This window comes from Podarcis tiliguerta, assembly GCF_965153285.1.
Source record: "Podarcis tiliguerta genome assembly, chromosome: 1".
In the NCBI taxonomy this organism is placed as follows: domain Eukaryota; kingdom Metazoa; phylum Chordata; class Lepidosauria; order Squamata; family Lacertidae; genus Podarcis; species Podarcis tiliguerta.
In genome coordinates, this window is record NC_139534.1 from 125,815,617 (window position 1) to 125,837,311 (window position 21,695).

At 43.4% G+C, this 21,695-nt stretch overlaps 1 protein-coding gene across 2 annotated transcripts in view; it reads right to left on the reverse strand.

The window, feature by feature from the left end:
• Nucleotides 1-1,715: 1,715 nt before the first annotated feature.
• HIF1A (hypoxia inducible factor 1 subunit alpha) overlaps nucleotides 1,716-21,695 on the reverse strand; it is a 40,756-nt gene continuing 20,776 nt past the window's right edge. Inside the window, exons 2-15 of one of the 2 annotated variants that reach the window (XM_083435471.1) lie at nucleotides 19,134-19,324; nucleotides 17,276-17,421; nucleotides 17,035-17,119; nucleotides 15,502-15,614; nucleotides 14,408-14,610; nucleotides 12,510-12,616; nucleotides 12,177-12,324; nucleotides 10,216-10,436; nucleotides 9,746-10,026; nucleotides 8,866-8,991; nucleotides 8,148-8,521; nucleotides 6,221-6,335; nucleotides 5,000-5,126; nucleotides 1,716-3,578 (exon numbers count right to left, since the gene is read on the reverse strand). In XM_083435471.1, the coding sequence (XP_083291597.1) occupies nucleotides 3,427-3,578; nucleotides 5,000-5,126; nucleotides 6,221-6,335; nucleotides 8,148-8,521; nucleotides 8,866-8,991; nucleotides 9,746-10,026; nucleotides 10,216-10,436; nucleotides 12,177-12,324; nucleotides 12,510-12,616; nucleotides 14,408-14,610; nucleotides 15,502-15,614; nucleotides 17,035-17,119; nucleotides 17,276-17,421; nucleotides 19,134-19,324 (2,389 nt within the window). In that variant the 3' untranslated portion in view covers nucleotides 1,716-3,426. The remainder of the gene's footprint in view (nucleotides 3,579-4,999; nucleotides 5,127-6,220; nucleotides 6,336-8,147; nucleotides 8,522-8,865; nucleotides 8,992-9,745; nucleotides 10,027-10,215; nucleotides 10,437-12,176; nucleotides 12,325-12,509; nucleotides 12,617-14,407; nucleotides 14,611-15,501; nucleotides 15,615-17,034; nucleotides 17,120-17,275; nucleotides 17,422-19,133; nucleotides 19,325-21,695) is intronic. The other variant, XM_083435472.1, reaches the window with a different exon arrangement.

The window sequence follows — 21,695 nt, forward strand, 5'->3', positions numbered from 1 at the left end:
TCCGACTAGCAAAATCAGAATACAGTGGTACCTCGGGTTACACACGCTTCAGGTTACAGACTCCGCTAACCGAGAAATAGTGCTTCAGGTTAAGAACTTTGCTTCAGGATCAGAACAGAAATCGTGCTCCGGCGGTGCAGCGGCAGCAGGCGGCCCCATTAGCTAAAGTGGTGCTTCAGGTTAAGAACGGACCTCCGGAACGAATTAAGTACTTAATCCGAGGTACCACTGTATATTGTGCAAAGTTTAGGGGCTGCAGAATTTGGATTGCTTATGTGCGGACTAAGCATGGGCATGTTCAGTATTAAAATACTGGCTACTACTAGAGCTAACATCCCTCATGTTAGTCATTGTGTGGAACAGCTACAAAGTTGAAGACTTCCGTTTGGCAACTGTAATACTGCCTCAGCAGCATGGAGCATGCACAAATCTCTTCCCACTATTTTGGAATATGCTGTTTTCTTCCATGATTTCTCAGTCCACCAATGAGGTATGTACGTTCCAGGTGACTTGTGATTCTAGAATTCCATAGCTTTTGGCACACTTCCAGTTTGTTCCAGTGGTTTCACAGTAGAATGGGCTGAAACACAAATGTGTTCAGATGAATAGAAGATGCACTGCACATAAAAGCTTCACTTGCATTATTGCTTGCTAGCTGAAACCTTCTTGGTGTGGTATTTGGGTGCTCTCGGTATAGAATCCCAGGACCCAGGTTGGATGAAAAATATTGGGGTGGGTTTTTTTTAAATGCTGTGTGTATAGGAGAGCATCCTAAGCAAATATTTCAACATATGCCATGAAGCAGGCACTGCAGAAGAAATGGGATGGCAAGGAAAGAAGCGTTCCCACTGGGAAGCAGGAATGCTTGCACAGATGAATGTCTGGAAGAGCGTGATATTGAATTCTACTCAATGTGTCTTCTGTCTTCGTGGTTTCAGTGCGGTCTACAGCAGCATTGGCCAGGAGGTAAATTAGGAACCACCGGTAGATCTATGTGATTTTCAGTAGCCTGGCAAAGATTTCTGATTCCCAAATAGCAACAATATTTCCTCTTCACCCCCATCAGTTTAACTGGGGTAAACGGAGAACTTTGCAGTTAACTATGAGTGACGTTTGGGTTAAACAAGTGTGGGAGGTTGTTTCAGTTCTGTTCCAATACTAGAACCTCTTCAGCTCTTGATGTCCAGAAATTGTCCTGTCTGATCAAAGCTGCAACCCCATAGCAATCTTACTGAAAACAATGGAGCTTGCTTCTGAGTAGACATATACATGTGCAGATATGTATCCTTCTGCCAGACCCAAGCTTCATGAATTCCAGAAGCTTAAAGGCATCCAATCCTATATCACTGCTCTATACAATGGTACTTCGCAAGACGAATGCCTCGGAAGACGAAAGAGTTTTTTGTTTTCCCTATGGGCTTGCTTCGCAAGACGAAACGTCTTGCGCCTTTTTTTTTTAACCGCCAATGCATTCCTATGGGAAACCGTCAATACACAGCGGTGCTTCGCAAGACGAAAAAATTCACAAGACGAAAAAACTCGCAGAACGAATTAATTTCGTCTTGCGAGGCACCACTGTACTTTCAGCAACTTTACGGTGGCAAAGTAAATTTGACATGTGAACTAAAGGCACTTGCAAGACCACTTCCAATGAAAAGAATTATAGACACTAGAAATTAACTGTCATCTGCAGATACATACACTTCAGTTGCAGGCCTGGTCCACATATAGTTTATTGATGTAATAAAACAATACAGTTAGTGTTAGATCCAACCACGTAAGGGGGGGGGGAGAAATGGAGGAGGGATAATTATTATACAGCACAAAGAAGGAAACGAAGATGTTGTGTGACATATTACCTAAATAAAAAGGTTCCTAAAATATATTCAGCATTACTGAAATCTATGGTTAACAAAAATAAAACAAATGGATGTTAATAGCAACAAGGTGCATTAAAAACCAAAACATCAATTATTACCAAGCAACTGAATGATGAAACTAGGCAACTCTGCTAACAAGGCAGGGATGCTTTACGATTTGCTTGAAAGATCACCTCTACCAAACAGGGTCATTGGAACATTAAAATTCAATTATTAGGTACACAATATTAGCATGAACTTTCAGAGCGATAGGCAGGGGGGGACTGTTCTCCCTGCAGAGGTGGCAAAGCGACTACTTTGAAAACATTGTTTTTCAATTAAAAGATAATTCATCCACATATGTAACGTAAGAAGATCCCTATTGCAGTAGACCAAAGGTCCAGCCAGATGCATCGAGGAAGCCCAGAAATAGGGAGTGAAAACAACAGCCCTCCCCTGCAAACTGGCATTCAGAGGTCCACGGCCCCCCCAAACACAGATTCCACTCCGCTACTGTGGCAGGCAGCTACCAATAAGCCTATCTTCCATGGGTAATCTTTTAAAAAGCCACATAAGCCAATGGCCGCCACCACATTGTCGCAGTGAATTAATGCATTGCATGAAGAAATGCCTTCTGTCCTGAAACAATCTTCACTGGGAAAGCCAGAGTTTAAATATTGCAAAAAGGAGGGGGGAATCTCCTATCTGCTTACTCCACGACTAATCATAATTTTATAACCCTCTACCTGGTCATCTCTTATGCAACTTAAAAATGTCCCAAATGTTGCTAGCCCCTCCAGATCAAACTCTCTTCCCCCCCCGAACCATACACGGACATTAAAACACAGCATTTAAGAACCCTCTTTTTCGAGTACAACATGACAAAAAAATAGAATTACTCCAAAATTTCTACATGATTTCACAGCCAGTAAACATAAACAAGTGGAAGAGAAAAGAAATTTAAAAAAAAGTTTTCTTTAAAAACTAGCTTTATAAATGCAGTATATATTGCATGAGGAACTGCTGGCATTTCATTTTTATTTTCTTAAGAAAATAGATTGTGCGATTGTGGCTACAAATGCACCGCTGCAAAGAAATGTTTCTCTTCTTTAAAAAAAGTAAAGTAAAAATTTATCTGAACATCAGAGCACACAATGCCTTCAACCACATGAGAGAAGGCGTAGACAGTTTCACCGCGGTGGTGATTCACTTGATAGAAATATTTTCAGTGAAAAAAACGCTTGATCCAAAATAAAAAATAAATACTTTTTAAAAAGGTGCCTACTTCAAAGCTGCCATTGCAAGTGTGTTCTAAACATACTGGACTTTTGATTGTTTATGTACCAAAAAAATGCACCATTAGCCAAGTTACTGTTGTTACATAAAGAACATTGTTGTTTTTAAAAGACTGTCCAAAGTAGAAAGGGGATCAGAACCAAACTAACTGAATTAGTGCAGTATTTGTAGCCAGGCTTCTAAAATCAGATATAGAAAATATAAATAGACTGCTTTTAGGTGGTGGGTCACCAGTGTCCAAGAAAACAGAACAGTTGTGTGTGGGGAAAGCTCAGTTGACTTGATCCAGGGCTTTGAGCAACTCTTCACCCTGTAGCAAGTTGCGGTTGCCTTGTATGGGTGCGTTTACTTCACAGTCATAGCTGGTAAGTTGCGGGAGTCCCTTCTCATCAATGGACTGCCCTAGAAGTTTACTTGCTATATCTGCAAGGGGGGAAAAAGGAAGCATGTGTTAACTTGCCCAAAACACATACATTCTTCAGGGTTAACGTTGGTTTGGCAAATTAAAAAGAATACAAGTTGCGCGAGGTCTATTAGACTGCCCTGTGTGCATGTTGCAGTTTTCTGATGGGGGGGGCACTGAATGTGGGACCAGGACTCCTATTACAAAACACACAAAGAAAACAAGCTTCTAGCCATTATGGCTATGAAAATATATCCCAGAAAACGGGTGTGGGCAACGCCTCCTGAAATTGCAAGCCAGAGGAAAGACTGAGTAAGACCTCAAGTAGTCAGGGTCATGAGGCCCGCCCCTATCCTAAAAAGATGCCCATTTTACATAGGTTGCAGAACCCAGCTATTCTAAGCCCAGAATCTGGCTGCAAGACTTCATTATTTTTAGGCAAAACACACCTGTAGGGAGTGGCTGCTTAGTCCTCCTCTCTCCTCCACAAACTATTTCTTCCATCTGACTCCAAATACCCATGTTCAGCCCATCCTCCCTCTCCTCACTGCCCTTCGTCTCCAGGTAGACACAAAACTAAGGCCCTCATGTAACCATTATGCCAATAAGGGCTTCTTCTCTCACCCTGCTCCTTTTCTGTTAGGAACACAGGAAGCTGTATTGTACGGAGTCAGGCCATCAGTCCATTGCTCAGAATTGTCTACACCAGGGGTCTGCAACATGCAGCCCATGGGCTGGATGCGGCCCACGAAGACCGTTTTACTGGCCCACAAGCTGCCCCCAAACCGAGCCGCCTGCTCGGCAAGTCCCCCGCGCGTTGCACTAAACCAGCACAGTGCGACAACTCGCCAAGCGGCGCCGGAAATGGCGTCTGCGCAGATACCAGAAATTGCATCTGTGTATGTCCAAATGCTGGAAATCACTTCTGTGCCGGCGCAATTTTTGGCATCTGGGCATGCACAGAAGCGATTTCCGGTGCTGCGGACACGATTTCTGGCATCGCGCTGCGCCAGTCCGGCCCATGGACGATCTCTGTGGGAGTGATCCAGCCCATGGCCGGTAAACCTTGCCGACCCCTGGTCTACAGAGACCAGCAGAGTCTCTCCCAGCCCCACCTGGAGATGCCAGGGATGGAACATGAAACCTTCTGCATGCAATGTGGATGCTCGGCCACTGAGATACGTTCTTTCTGTTGCTTCAGGTTTTGTCCAAATGTGTAGGGGGGAAATACAGAAGCCACGGTTCTTTCCTTCAAGGAGTAGATAAATTCTGTCCCACCCAGACAAGGCTCCGGATCCTAAGGTTAATGGAAACTCCTTTTTTTGGCTTCGCCATTCATTTCAGTTATTATTATTAGAGGGGTGTCACACATCTCCGGGTTAACAATGGCAGAGGAAAAGAGAGAGCACCAGATTGGTCTTGCTCCATGACAGCCACTGACCTGATGGTAATAAAATGACCGTCTTCTCCGACACCTCATTCTGCCCATTAGATTTACATCCTTTTACGCGTTTCCAAGCCAGGGACACATTTCCCCCAGGACTACTTGACTGCGTCAGTAATGTGCCCTTAAAAAAATGAACACACAAACACACACAGAAAAGTCCAATTAATATAACCACAGAGAAACCATACAGACATACTGCTGAGTTAACCAGCTGCTGTGTAAAAATGGCCCTTTTTTTAAAAAACACAGTATTTTGCAGGAAAAAATCTGAATATAAAAGTTTAGGAACAATAAACTGTGCAAAGGGACATCCTGTTTATTTTGATGAGGCTTCGGCAGGGGCAGGTGAAGGCCACCACACACACACACAACCTTGGAATTGTTGCTGCCAGATACACCACCCATAAAATTTCAGCCTGGTCTTTGACCATTGTTGATGTCTGAGGCTCCTATGCACATTTACTTAGGACCATAGCTGTCAAGGTTTCCCCTTTTTAAAGGGAAATTCCCTTATTCCGAATAGGATTCCTCCCAAGAAAAGGGAAAAGTTGACAGCTATGCTTAGGACTCCCTCCCATGTGAAATGCATAGGATCAGGCAGGCAGTGTATCCCAAACAAGACTTTTGGGGCTAATGGTGTAAACAAAAAGTGCAAAAATGATAATTCTCTGCCATGTTGTAAAATGTTTGCCTATTCACTTGCACCCACCCGTCTTCCCCACTTTAAAAATGAGATTAAATGGACTCCTTGGGCCAAGGTTTTGTGCAGACTTGCTGGTAAATCGTATGGGTTTGATGGTAGAATTTCTGAACTGTAGTAACTAAGGTGTGGGTTTGTCTTTATAAATTCTGGTCACACTAAGTGGCACAGCAAACAAGTGTACCAAGCTACAAACATCAGCTCCAGGTAATGGACCAATGGGAAACGGACAGCAGATAGTGCAAGCCCACCAAGCCTTGTTCTGCCAGATCCGTTCCAGGGTCTTGAGGCAAAAGAACTCATGTTAAAAAGGAACACCTATGGTTCAGTGGTGTTGAATAGGATTATTTTTAAATGTTCAAACAACTGTGCCTTCACCTGATATGAAGGATAGAACCATGACCACATGGCTACAACTTGATTTAAGTTACCACCGCAGAAAATTTAAGCTTTTTTAAAAAAGCAACAACCTCATGTTTTTTTAATAGGGAGGGACTGTATATTTAAAAACTTACAATGCCCACTGCTTGGAAAAGCAAGCCATCTTGTTCCATTTTCCGTTTCCTCTGAATATTGTGCAGAGCTATTAACTTTGGATTAATTTCTTCATTTGCTGCAGCAGTTGATCTACTGAAAATAACAAGTTGAGAAGGTTAATTCCCACTCCCCTCCAGACAAATGTCCTGTGTTAAAACCTACTGCATTTGTGTCATGGCTTTAAAAGGGAAAAAAGTAAGTTCCACAATGCTCTCTAGCTTGTAAAAATGTGAGTTCCAAGGGGGTTGGGTTCACAGAACACTGATGTGTGTGGTACAACACAAAGAAGAGTACAGTGGTGCCTCGCAAGACGAAAAGAATCCGTTCCGGGAGTCTTTTCGTCTTGCGTTTTTTTCGTCTTGCGAAGCAAGCCCATTGACGGAGTAGCACTATTAGCGCTATTGACTAAAAAAGGGCTAAAAACGGCTTTTTGGGGGGGGGATTAGCGGTTTTGCTGCTAAAATGCTTTTAGCAGTTTAGCGATTCAGAATAAGGGGTTTTGGAGCAAAAAAAAAAAAATCGATTTTTTTCATCATTCGAAGCAAGCCCATAGGGAAATTCGTCTTGCGAAGTGCCTCTGCAGACGGAAAACCCTTTCGTCTTGCGGGTTTTCCGTCTTGCGAGGCATTCGTCTTGCACCACTGTATTGAATAGCTACATACAGCTAGGATCACATGGAGAGAAAATACAGTGTTCAGAGAGACCTGAAGACCATATTTCAGAGACTAGGAACAGCCTTGCTCAAATACGCTCAAAGGTTTGGGGCAGGGTATGTGTGCATTACCAGCAGTGGTCAGTCAAGAACAGGATGGGGTGCGAGGTCAACTGCACCTCAGTAAGACTGAAGCAACTTCCGAGACAGACTGATGCTGTCAAGGAAGTGGTGCAATCAAAGGTTTGCACGTTCCCCCATGTAGAATATTCCCAATGCATATGAAACAATCAGCACTTTGGGGGTAGAGGGGAGAAATAGTCTGGCAATGAAGACACCATACAAAATTCCTGCTTTTCTGTTTCGGCTCTAACTTGCAAGCCATTTCAGGGTTCCTGTGTAGAAGTTTGGCACCTATGTGTCAGGGAACTGCAATCGGAGCGGGAGGCGGAGAGGAGGCTCCCGGACGATGGTGGAGAGGGTCCTAGTAGAAGGAGGGATAGCCCATCCGCTGGGGAAGGTAATCAGCGTAACACCAGTGGGAAAGGGGAGGAGATGGAGGAATCGGAGAGGTGGCTCCAGGACTCTTCGCAGGAGACCAGCGGAGAGGGGACGAGTGCTCCTTTGCCCACACCCACCTTGCGCAGGAAACTTTCGCGCAGGCAACGGGGGAGGAGACTGGGAGTCAAACAGCTTCTATATTGGAAGCGGTTTAAGAAACGCCCACTGATGGATTCTGCCAGCGACTGAGGCAGCCACAGATCTTGAGGCTGTCCTGACAGAAAGGGTTCAACCATGCATCCTAGCCAGAAGTAAAGGCAACTTACGCACAAGCAACCCCTAGAACCATTACACTATGGAAGAGTCATTGAAACTTTGTCCAGGGTAGCATTACCAGCAGCAATAAGTGCTGCCAGGAAGAGGAGCACACAGTCTTTTTCAAGCAAACCACAGAAGCGAAGGTTTTAGTCACGATCAAAACTATCCAGGCAGAGACTGATAACCTGAAGCCTAAACCTGGAATTGTTATAGGACAGTATTTGGCTGAAACCTAAATCTTCTTGGTAGAAGAATCCATAGGTATCAAGTCAACCGTGATAAAAATACACAACCCCCTGCAGGAACCTTTTTTGCCCAATGGGGGACTCCAACCCACGAACCAGAGATTAAGAGTGTCCTGCTCTACCTGCTATGTGACTGGTTTTAAGATCAAGTGGGCAACATATTTTTTTTACAAAAACCAAACAAACTACCTTTTACCCAACGTGACTGTTAACAAGTTTGGCACTCCTGGACTCGGCTTCTCTTTCAGCTCTGTCGTGCCTTTTCCTTCTCTGACTGGGGACGCCGTTCGACTGAGATTCTCGGCATAGGGTGATGCTGGGGCACTGTTGGCTTCTATGACAACGTGAACAGGAGCTATCAGTGTCGTCGATTCATCCTCATGTTTGACCGTCGCAGGTAGGATCTTGTCTGCGGCAGGCTGAAATCCCGTGACGGTGCCCACTTTGGAAGGAGGGCTTGCCGAATTGCTCTCCAGCGGAGAAAGCTGGTCAAAGGATCGCAGCTGGAAGTCATCGTCCATGGGTATGTAGGGCGCCAACATTTCCAGGTCTAAATCAGTTTCCTGAAATGTCAGCACAAGAAAGTGTGATTGCATCTTTTGACAGGGAAGTCAAGACTGCAGGGATGGTCAATCCAGCTTTAGGGTTCCCATCTACCAAAAATTGCTGCTTTCCAAACCTCCTGCCATTTCCAAATGCGGAAGCCCCATTTAAATGAACGGACACAGGGAGCAACACAGCTATGTACACAATTCTTGTGTTTTATCCCTCACCCCAGCTTCCAGGTCACACAAGTTCTATCAAAAACATTGCCGGTTAACACTGCACAGTATTAGTAAACGTTTAAAAAACTAAATGCAGCCACAACGGAGGCCTAAAAAGTGAGTGTTTCCTCCAACGTGCTTACCTGCATAGAATATGGGTTTTTAGACTCCGGGTCTATTGCAAATAGCTTTTCCACCAGCTCCAACTTGAACTCGCTGTCAATCTCGCTGTCCACATTGAAGCAATAGTCATTAGGAGGACTACTGGGCTGTAAAGACAATCCACACCTCTATTCAACAAACTTGTGCATTTCCCTCACCCAATTTTAAAAGTGGTCCATGTTCAAAGATTTCCCCACAATGCAAAGCATCAGAGCTTCCGTAATCAGGATGCTGCAAGATTCCAGGACCGCGCAGCCTGTGGCTGTTGCAGCTCACACATATTTAATGTCATAAATATATCCCTGAATTCAAGGGACACCCCCCTCGCCCTCACTAAAAATCACCTTTCTAAAATCTCCTCCTCAATCTAGTAATCCTTTCCTTTGCTCATCTGTAAAGAAGGGTTGCAAGTTGTCAGATGGCAGGATTCTGTACAGCTCAAAGTGCTTGGCTTAAGCTGCCATCTGTTATGAGTCAAATGAAGCAGGAGGAGCTGTTCTGCAAGGTTCAATCCTCAGCATTTCAAGGTAAGAGACCTGTCTGAAATCCTGGGAATGCAGCTACCAGTCAAGAGTAGACAATACTGAGCTAGATGGACCAACATAAATCAGCTTTCTATGATCCTAAAGGAGCTTGATTTGTCTAGCTCTCCTGTTGCATTATTTCGTGTTGGATCACGTTATGCTGACTGGATTGTTTTAAGCTGACAGTGAAATGTATGCTGCCCCCAAGATTCTTGGAAGAAGGGCGGGATACAAAGCTGACAAATTTGACATTGAAAATAGATATTTTATTTACACGTCGGGCAACAGAGATTCAGTTAAAAATTACAGATCTGCAGCAGATTATCAGATGACTAACCTCAGGTGGGCTTTGGCTGGGGCTTCCATCAGAAGGAGAATCTGGTTTTTCTTGCATCCGACGGATGGAGAAAGCAAGATCCAAGGGCTCTGTGCTGGGCTCCAGCTTGGACACCACCTCTCTATTGAGTGCTGGGTCTGCATTGCTACGGAGTGGTTTTGTAGCTTCGGAAGCAGGCAGAGGGGAAATAGCCAAATTTATACTCTGCAATTTCTCACTGGATGAGGGGAGCATTACATCGTTATACAAGGGAACGTCATCAAACTGCTGCTCATCAGACTCTACAAAAATTAAAGAAAAGTCGTCACCCTAAGTGTTGCGTTGCACCTTAAAGGGCCTCATTAAAAATCCAGCACATATTACACTTGCGACACCCTGAGGGCATCCGGCAAAACATGCCGCTTGCTTTTAATGTACTTCATAGGCAACTCTGCCCGTCAGAAGGCTGCCTGAATTAAACACCCACCCACCATCATTGCTGAAATCCAACGCTATTATGGTGTCTCCAGCTGCAGGTGCAAGGTAGGTTAACGCATCTGGCTCCTTCTTAAGCTTCTCATAGAGGCTGTTGCTGTCTTCCAGTTCAGTCTTGTCCAGTATTTTGATCATCCCCATCTCAGGGGAATCCACTGGTTTCAACATGCACTCGGTTTGCTGGAGTGAAAAAATCAAATCGCCCTGAACAATGCCACTGCAGAAGAGAAGAGGAGGAATGTTAGAGAGCACCTTGTAGCCTTTGACTTCCTAAGTTTATCACATTAGTGGCTTCCAACACTTTCTATCTCTTTCCTGCCGCAGGACCCCTGCTTGTTGCAGAGAATTTTATGGTGTTAACTCAGTCCATATGGTGAACTGACCACACCTACCTACAGAACACATCAAACACTTCCCCCTATGGCTGCACATTGCAGGGAAAGATTGCTAGTAGCGGGCAAGCTGGTTTTCCAGGAAACTGGTCTCCTGCTACTCATCTTCTCATTGAGGAACCCAGAACAATACTCTAAAACCACTGCAACACTTACTTGGGAATTAGCCTGAACTCAGTGGTTAGCAAACTCGTAAGACTGGGTTGGACATGTTCATTAGTAGCCTGGCAAGAGGCTTTCCGGATTAGTGCAATATGAGAACAAATCTGAAGGATGCAGATAAAATAGAGATTAGTATGCAAAGTGTAACATCTCAGGCCACATTAATTTATCCAAGATATGTTCTCTTGATGAAAGCCGTAACACTGTAGCCATTTACACAGTTGATAAGCTGTTTCTCCCTATATATTTTGTTTTATATATTTAAGCATTATAAGATAGGAAGATATTCGTAGTTTACAACCTTTAAGGTAGAACATAGAGTTCTATAGAACCTTTTTTAAAAACAAAAAAAAAAACTTTCTACTTGTTTGGAAAAGCCCTAATGAAGAGGCAAATATGGTATGACAGATATCCGTTTCTGTTAATGAATATAGATGCATCCTTCTATAGATTGTTCTTTTAGTGCACTATATACTAAGAGCACGCACTATGAGGTCTCACCACAGGCGCAGTGGTTGTTCACAGAATATTGCCCTCCATGGCTCAATTAAGCCTCATTTACCCTTCCCCGCCCCCCCCCCCCATGCACGCAATACATATGCACATGGGTGATAACATACACAATGGTGTAAGGCATTAGAAGGTACTGGTGGGTCCATTCAGCGTTCCATTTCTGAATGCTGCACGGTACTTGAGTTCCAGAGAATGATTAAATTGCAAGGCAGATAGATCGTGCAGGTGGCATGTGCAGACATTTAACCCAGGCATGTTCCCTGCAATGGCAGTTCTGCTATTTGTATTAATGGGGTTAATATGCCCTGTGGGAGTCTGCATGACGGACTGGACTGCACACAAGCAGACTAGGATGCATTTACAGATACATGTGTCTACTGGTGTTTTTCATTTTTAATATATATGCAGCACAATTCAGGCACAATCCAAGCTATAAAAATGTATGTACATTGGGTGAATATTATGTCTGTGTGTGTGTGTGTACGCACACACTTTAACTGCCCCCAATACAAAATGAGGCAATCCATAGGAATAAAGGAGCTATGGTACAACTCAAGATGTTACCATTTTCTAGTTAGCCTTGTTAGCAATTTCCTTGGGCATCTCTGACAGCATAATATGAAAATGGGCAAACACACATACAAACTGGGTTATATGAATTATGCATTCACACGGCAGGTTTTTACAGCTTCCCTTAAAATAGAAGGAGATATGTTTTGCTAGCAAAGGCAACAGTATTGTATGAGAGAGTGAGAGAGAGAGAGAGAGAGAGAGAGAGAGAGAGAGAGAGAGATAGCCAGGCTGTTTAGGCATACTGATGTCACTAGACTGATCTTTGGCATCGAAAAACACCCACCCCTAAATACCCACAGGTAACACAGAAAGCTCACCTCAAGACATAATTCACACACACTATACATTGTGGCTGAGAATTCTTATTGTTGTATATGACGGTTGCTTGAGTTTCAACCCAAACATAGCCCCCATGTTTGGCAAGCATTCTGTACTGCCCGGTGGTCACCTGTCCTTTAGCGAACACTGGAAGCAGAAAGACACACATTATTTACATTGTTAGGCAATGTCTAAAATGGTTAACAGTGAAACAATCCATAGCCTTTAGAATGTTGCTGGCATTATGACGCATGATAGCTAGACGTGAGCAACAGAGTGTGTACTTCAGCCTGCAACTATCTCATTTCTAAAGCGACACCCCCCTCACTTACTGTCATGATGTGTTTTGGTCAGATGATCAGAGTCCAGGGCATGATAATATTCATATATGGAGCGACCCAGGAGCTCATCGGGGTTGTATCCCATCAGTTCCGTAATCCTTGAAACAAAAGGGGGAAAGGATGTTATTTCAGTAATATTTCTACATATTGCAGGGCAGATAAAACTTTATTTAAGGTCAGGTATTTTGTTTTTTAATAAGGACAGGTGACTTCAAGGAAAACCACAGCCAGTCTGCGAGCTACTGAAACAAACACAAACCACTTGCTTAGCTGCATTAGCAAAAAAGTGGCTTGTGGCTTTTCGGAACAGCTGTATGAATTAATGTCACCCCATATTAAATTAGGACTCAGCTAGACTGGTAAAGAAAAAGTGATTTATATGTGTTGCATGTGTGATATAATTTTGTGCCACCAGATGGTGACTTGGGGTCCTGTTTTTCTCTACCTGTTTTCCCTCTTTAAATTTACAATGCTTTAAACTGAAACGCTTCTTTGATGTGTCTAGATCCAGCCTGTGTGTTCCCTGTAAATAACTCATTTTTCAAAAAATGGGGAAGTAGTTTCCCTAATCTAATCAAGACACTGATAACCAAGGCCCTCCAAGATTCTCATCATGCCCTTTTCAGGCTGCATCCAACTAAACTGTTGCTTGTGCAAAATGACTTCTGCAAGTGCAACAGAACGTCCCCACCCTCTGCTCCCCCTACCCAAAAAATATGCTTGGAGGGGTGTCCCTTCAACCTTCCAGAGCAAATTTTGGGGCAAGTGACACATGGAGAAGGGAGGTTCCACTGATGTCATTCCGCAAATGCAATGATACAGCCAATACATAGGTGTGTCTCCCTCTTACATTTTGCTTTCCATCATAGCAGATATATGCCTCCGTATCACAACTAGCAGTAATTTAACAAAGAAGGCAGCTGCTTCAGGTCTGTGAATTCAAGTACAACTTTTAAGTCCAATTCATGCCACCAATTTCAGCCTGCCACAAGTTTCAATAATAACTGCCAATGCCATGCATCATATTCTGACTCTTAGTGAGTGTTTTGTTTTGTTTTGTTTGAGTTTTAGATAAGATGCATCCAGGGCATAAAATCATGGGATGAAAATGTTTTACATAAAGGTGTAACAGAAACTACATAAAATGCCCTTGGTGTTCATGATGAGAATCACTTCTGCTCCAAGTTGAATGTTTAGAAGTGCCATGTTTTAGTTACTGGCTAGCATAAAGTATTCAATTCTTTTGGCCACTGGGTGGCAATGTAGTGCATTCTTGCCTCAATAAGTTTTTTTTTAAAAACCACCTTGATTTTGGTTACAACTTAAAATGGAACATTCATCACGTAATTTATCTGGAAAGCATTTTGCATCATCAGTTTTCAGATTCTGGAGTTGCAAAACCTAAAGGTGCACCCAAGGACCTACCTGTTTTAACTCTTGCCAAATAAAGTGCCAAGGAAACAGACAAGGCTAGTAACAACATGCAGATCCACCTACCACCATTCACATGAAACAGTGGCGTAGCGTGGGGGTGCAGGGGGGCCCGGCCGCACCGGGCGCAACATCTGGGGGGGGGGGCGCTCGCACTCGCAGCTCTCTGCCCCTACCTGGCTCACTCACTCTCTCTCACTGCAGTGCTGGCTGTGCGAATCCGATCCGAACCGCCGCCCACTGTGGAGGGGAGGGTGCCAGGCGTGCGGTGCGGTGCGGAGAGAGAGCGAGGGACTATCTGGGGGAGGGACAGTGCAGCAGGGGGGGGTGCGCAAATTACTTGCCTTGCCCCGGGTTAGGGGGCGCAAATTACTTGCCTTGCCCCGGGTGCTGACAACCCACGCTACGCCACAGACACGAAAAGCCAGGCACCCCTTACTTTCACTCAGAGCTTTTACCTTTCATCACAGTATGAAAATTTCATGTCAAGGCAGTGGCGGCTGAGGAACGTCTTGCTGTCCAAGGGGACTTCAATATTTGATGGATGGGGGATGGGTTCACAGATTAACACCAAACATGTCATGGGGGGCTTTTTATATCCACACACTGTCTGGTTGTTGCAATTGTCATAGACGCGAATGTGCCCTGTGCAATGAAGTACCTGGGTGTTGGGGTGAAAAGGGAGCTTGGTTACCGTATAGCAAAACAACAACAAACCTATGATTACGTGAAACATACTCAATAAACACACAAGATGTAACTGGCTGTACTTTTGAATAAATAAGGTATACTGCAATTTGATACAATGAATAGTATACAGTGGTGCCTCGCAAGACGAAATTAATTCGTTCTGCGAGTTTTTCCGTCTTGTGAATTTTTTCGTCTTGAGAAGCACCGCTGTGTATTGACGGTTTCCCATAGGAATGCATTGGCGGTTTAAAAAAAAAGGCGCAAGACGTTTCGTCTTGCGAAGCAAGCCCATAGGGAAATCCGTCTTGCGAAGCAACTCAGAAAACGAAAAACTCTTTCGTCTTGCGAGTTTTTCGTCTTCCGAGGCATTCGCCTTGCGAGGTACCACTGTATCTTATTTATTCAAAAGTACAGCCGGTTACGTCTTGTGTGTTTATTGGTTACCATATAGGACAAAGTAACGGAGGGAATCAAACAACACAAGTTGAAAGGGGTATTGTATGACAAGGAGCCTCACCATTCGGCAACTGAACTTTAGCTACCAACTGTAATTACCCAAGGAACATCAAAAGGCAGCAAGCTTATGTATTTAATTTGCAGCAAAAGCCATTGCTAATTCGAGCATTACTTTGATGCTCCTCAAAGGCACACTGACTGCAAAAAACATTGGGTTCAATGGCTGGTGGGATTGCTAAAGTCCCCCCCCCATGCCTTCCTCCTCTAATTTTTATTTTTTTACTTTTTGCCAAGTGCGTACAGCTAAACATGTACACATGTGTGTAAGCTGCGGGTCTACTGTAAATCTTGACACCAGCCATTCTAACGTCAAAGTCTGTTGCTTTGAGAGCACAGGTATGATTACCTTCCATGTGGCAGACTTTATATTGACAGTTCTTCCTCGGCTGGTCAATGTACACTTCATTCTGAGGAAAAAGCTGCGCTCCGTGTTATGTTCCTTCCCTTTTTTCACAGGACCTAATGCAAGAGTGTTAAATATCAGTATTATACACTACTTCATGTGATATTGAATCCAGAAGGCAACAACTGAAATACAGACTTAATGCAGCAAAAATACTTCTACGGTTTCTTTTCCAGCAGAGTTTAAAGCACTTTGGAGGGTTTCGGAGGGTGTCTAATGCTGTAGAAACTGCTGGAGTTGAGAAAATGCCTACTATGTCAGTTTCAGGAAATGCGGCAATTAATACAGAAGTAGTCAATATTGTGGGAGACAGGTGCTCAGTGTAGATGAAAATTTAAAAGGCCTAGAGGACAACAACTCAGAAGTGGGTGGATTAACAGAATAGTATCAAGGTTGTTTTAGAATGCCTCTCCCCTCTTTTAATTAAAGACAAACAAACAAATCCCGAGGCAGGTCAAACCAGATTTAGTTTATCTTCAAGAGGTACTTAAATGTAGATCCTATCATTAAGATAGATGAACTGTTTTGCACGTGAGAAAACCAGTACAGGGTACTGATATTTGCTCAGAGCTTCCCATGGCATGAAGCGACAGATAAGTACACTTGCGATGAGGCACACAAATTAGTTTGTGAAAGTAACTGCAGCAACAATATCCTGTGTGAGGCAAATGCAGCACACTGATCCTGCTTAAGTTGTAATCCCACTGTTCCAAGTAAAAATTCCCTGTAGTAAGCTATGGCGCTTTATGTCAAAAGGCACAATTTCTCCCTCGTTCTGCTGATGTAACCGTGGTTGCTCCACATCCAAAACTTTTCACTTGATGAAACAGTGGCACTCAAGGGTCAAAAGACCAAGGGTTGCTAAGTATTTTGAATCCTCAGTACTGGTTCAAATTCTCTCCTGCCTGAAGATCACATATGTGTGTGGGACCACAGGCACATAGATTTGATTCATATAAACTCCTCAATCCATCAGTGGCATGGGAAGAGTTGGGTCTATGAGTGTATAGCATTACTCATTTTACAAGTGGCTGGCTCCCCAGGCCCTCAAAAGGGAGGATTTTGCACAAGTACAGCCCAGGCATGTATGTGAGGGTTGCTCAAGTCATATATTGCCATATGTGCAAAGGAGGCAGGGGCTCTGGACCCACAAAGAGGATCCTTGGCTGGGTAAATGCATTTACCGAATCACAATTTCTAATCAATATATTAAAATCTGTATTTTATTTGTGTAACTCCCACCTTTTAGGGTTCAAACCCTTGCAAGGAAGCTTACAACAGTCAGAAAAGTACAACATAACAAACTATGCAATGTAAAAACTTTTCATAACTTTTGAAAAGCAGGCTTGGGTGTTTCGGACTTAATTTAGGTATCCTGGGTTGGGCTAATCCTTCAATCAATCAAGCATAATTAGTAGCAAGCAATCAGATGAGGCATGTGACCTGAAGTTAAAAGTTTGAAAGTCTCTGTTTTACCATTCCGGTGGGTGAGCATTTCTCTCAGCTCTTCCTGGTCACACGGATGAGTGAAATCAAACACACTGTGTCCGGTCAACTCGAACTGCAAAAGAAAAAGTTCAGTCTAGTAGTGTGTTTTCCAGACAAAACACTGGACACAACCCAGGTTCAGTACTTTTAAGTTAATGTGATTGTGGCTGTATTGTAGGAAAATGTTTTAATTTAGCTAAAGCAATGGGAGGAGATGCTGGTTTCCTACCTGTGTGAGCCCCATGCACTTGTTCACATTTTCAGACATGTAGATCATGTCTCCATCCTCAGAGAGAACCATGACAAATCCATCAAGAGCTTTTAAGTAAAAGCAATTCAGCTGTGTCTCCATTTCAGCTTCTGCCTCCAGGTCACCTAGACATTCAGACATCTATACATTAGATTTCAGACACCTAGGCATTAGGCAAATTTGGTCGGCCAGCAATGTTCATATTTCCTGTTTGATTCCACCAGCACTCATTCATATCATCGCTAAAATACACCAGTCATAATAACACTTTCAAGGTGGAAAGTTGGTGCTAATCAAAGATGAAAGTTGAAGAACCTACATAAAAGCTCAAGATTTTCTTTATGAAGGCTTCTTGTAGCCTGAAGGCTCATAATGTATAAAGTCAAAATTTTAGATTTCAGAGGACACTAAAACCTTGACTGACTTTGAACATACAATATTGATATTAAGGATGTGACTGCAAGAGTACATGATCAACTAATTAAATTCAATATGGGAAACCTACAGGGTCTGAAGAAATGTTGGGAGAAGGATACTGGTTACCAATCTGAGGATAATGCCTGGTCAAAGATTTGGGAAACGAAGCCAGTGCGTTCAATTTTCCAGATCCCTAGATTTGAATCTCTTACTCTGATTGTCGTTTAACTGCTTTAACTGTTTTGTTGTTTTAAATAGCTTGTTCATTGTATATTTAATTAGGGGTGCTTTAATTCACTTGTTTTACTATATATTTTAATTACAGGTAGTTCTATTTTTTGTAATTGGTTTAAATTATTATTGTTTTGCTTCTTGGCTTTTATACCTGAGACGGGTAGGGTATAAATAATAAATTTGTTTGTTTGTGAATCACCTCTATATTTCTTCTTGAAATGAAAGGCAGTTGTTTATAATAATTTATTATTATTATTATTATTATTTAGATTATTGCCTCAACACTCCAGTATCTGAGATATTCATCACTGTAGCAAAACTAATAAAAGTCTGTGAAGTAAAACAGGAGAACAAATTTAATGAAAAATATGAAGAATACTTGATTTTGTATGTTAGAACAAGACATGGACTGATAATGATAGTACTACTATGGTGTCTGTTCCAATTTTAACACGTACTTATGACCTATGCTACTCACATATCATAACATCACAAATTTCTCAGGGGAAAGTCCTCACCCCATTAAGTACTTAAGTACATAAGTGGATGAGATCAGACATGTTTGGCTCTCTCAGGTAAATCAGGAACTTACAGTATGTGCCATCCAAGCATAGAGCAAACTAGTTTCAGTAAGTTTAGAGCACCGTGTGCCTTCAAACCATGCCCTGGGCCTTTTACTGTCTGTCTCCACATAAACCAGGTATTCAAGGTTATGTAAAAGGTACATAAAATGGGCTTTTAAGAGATGGCAGAGGCAGCTGAGAAAATATTGTGAAAACAGCGGCAATTTAACCGAGCAGGGTATATATGCAAATAAACCTCGAAAAAGCTTGTGTTGCTGGCATTCTTTAACAAAATGTAGCAAGTCTGTTATCTCTTCCAGAGCTCATCATTTTGTGGAGGTAACATTCTCTAGCAAAAGCAACGTCACAGGGGTTGAGGGTGAGAGGATGGCACACTTTGAGCTCCAACCACTGAAAAAAAGATAGTTCTTGGGTTTCCCCCTCCAATTATTTCACGAAATGACCTTCCTGACCTGCAGGGGGTGGGGAGTGAAATTAAGCTGCTGGGAAATGATGCAATTTCAGATCATTGCAACACAAACACAAGAGTTAAAACTTCTGATTCACCGAATTTTTCCAAACCCTGCTTTTCACTCCATCCTACTTCAACTGTAAAATCTCACCTGCATCAAGCAGTTTCCTCATGCGCAGGTAGCTGATTGTTAGCCTCATAATTGAGGCTTTGTCGAGATGTGCGCTCACATGGTGGGGAAGAGGCAACTGGTGAGCCAGTTCATAGAACACCTCCGATTCCTTACTCCTCCTGCACCTGGCTGCATCTCTGGACTTCTCCTTTCTGCGTTCTGAACTTATCCTGCAGAAATGAAGTTAAGCATGAGTATTTAAGACCATGTGTATTTTGCCTTGTGTTTTCACTGAGGAATTATTGCCTCCAAGCCACTACCTGAAGATAGAGCCACCATACCACTCTCCTAGCCACCTGAAAAACGCCACAGGTCTAGAAGGGAGAAAGAACCTCAACCACGTAGCCTTCATAACTGCACTTTAAAAGGGGTGGGGACCCCTTTAATCTGACATTCAGTGCTAGAAGAGGCTCCATAGGTGGTTTACAACAGTGTTCTTCAGCCTTGAGCCCCCAGATGATGTTGCACTATAACTCCCATTCTCTTTGTCCATTGGTCAAGGTGGCTGAGGCTGGTAGGAGCTGTCCATAGGTTGAAAAGCAGTGGTTTGCAAGCAGTTAACAACTGCTAGCAATTCCAATACTGCGTTCAGTACGAAATAATGAAGTTTCAGAACTATTTCGAGCGCTTAATCAAAAACAAATGCCAAAACAACAAAATAATAATTCCTGTTAAAATAATTAAAATTGTTTAGTCAGCCTGAAATAAGCTTTCGGCTATCTTTGCAAAAGCCTGCAAGGTGTGGGTGACTGGGACTTCCTTGGGAAGGAATCCCATTGTGAGGGTCCACCACTAGTAGACACTCTTGTCCTTTGCCAACACCAGCCGTGCCTCTGAAGGCCACAGTACTAGAAACTCAAAAGCAAAGCAGTGCCATGGTCAAGCACATGGCTCTACCTGTGGTACTGGCTCTATGTGTGGCACTGGTCCCACTGGAATAGCTCCACCAAAGTGGTGGGGAGGATAACCAGCAAGCCAGAGCAGCGGCTGCAGAGATATGCAAAGCCTGAAAGAAGTAGCAGTGTAGGAAAGATGAGCAAGAGTTTTTGAAAGGTTGAGCTATTTTTTTCCAGTTAATCTTTCTACCCAATGTAGCTTGCATTTCACAGCAGCCCAGATCTTCCATGTAAGGCAATTCCTTTAAGCTATCCAGATGACTTACTCATGGAGAAACTGAGCAGCTATGCCTTTTGAACAGGAATGCCTTATAAGCCGCTTGGCATGCTTCCTCTGAGGTCCTATTCAGAGATCTCTCTTGGGGAGGGAAAGGGTCGTACAGTGGTACCTCGGGTCACATACGCTTCAGGTTACAGACTCTGCTAACCCAGAAATAGTACCTTGGGTTAAGAACGTTGCTTCAGGATGAGAACAGAAATCGCATGGCGGCAGTGGGAGGCCCCATTAGCTAAAGTGGTGCTTCAGGTTAAGAACGGTTTCAGATTAAGAATGGACCTCCAGAACGAATTAAGTACTTAACCCGAGGTACCACTGTACAGGGGTCGCGGGTGGCGCTGTGGGTTAAACCACAGAGCCTAGGACTTGCCGATCAGAAGGTCAGCGGTTCGAATCCCAGCGATGGGGTGAGCTCCCGTTGCTCGGTCCCTGCTCCTGCCAACCTAGCAGTTCAAAAGCACGTCAAAGTGCAAGTAGATAAATAGGTACCACTCCGGCGAGAAGGTAAACTGCGTTTCTGTGCACCGCTCTGGTTCACAAGAAAGGCTTAGTCATGCTGGCCACATGATCCGGAAGCTGTACGCCAGCTCCCTCGGCCAATAAAGCGAGGTGAGCGCTGCAACCCCAAAGTCGGCCATGACTGGACCTAATGGTCAGGGGTCCCCTTTACCTTTACCACTGTACAAGATACCCTGGATCTGCAGCATCGCTTCTGTAATATGAGCTCACCTTCCAATCCCACCCCACCCCCCATTTGATTAAAGAAGACAGAGAAAAGTCTATGCAAAATCATTGTTTTCGGTAGTTTCACTTCTGTTACCACTTCGTCACGTGCACCCTTTTCTGCAGAATTTCTACCCTAAAAATTCTCTGCGTTGTGGCAATTACAAGGAAATTCACCAGCTGAGCCAAGAATTACTCTAAAAATCAAATATACTGCAAATGTTCATTTTTGCTTTGCATTGCTTTGCTGAAGGGTAGTATGTCTCCTCAAATTGAGAGGCAATTTTGTTAACTTAGAACTACTGCGCACACCTAGGGCTAATCCAAAATGTGACCGAGTGGCCACCATTTCACAACAAACTGTGATTTCCAACCCCCCCATTTTCATACACACAATTATTAATACTACATTTATATCCCACTTCTCCTGGCAGGAGTTCACGGTGAGAGGCGCAAAGTCCCCCTGTGAGTTTATTGGCTGAGTGGGAATTCAAACTATGGTCTCCCAGATCCTAGTCTGACACTAACCATTATATCAATGTTGTTTAATATATAACCTTTAAAGAGTTCGTTTTAATCTTAGCTACCTTGGGTAGCTTATGATAGAAAGGCAATGTACAGACGTAATAAAAGGCGATTGGAGAA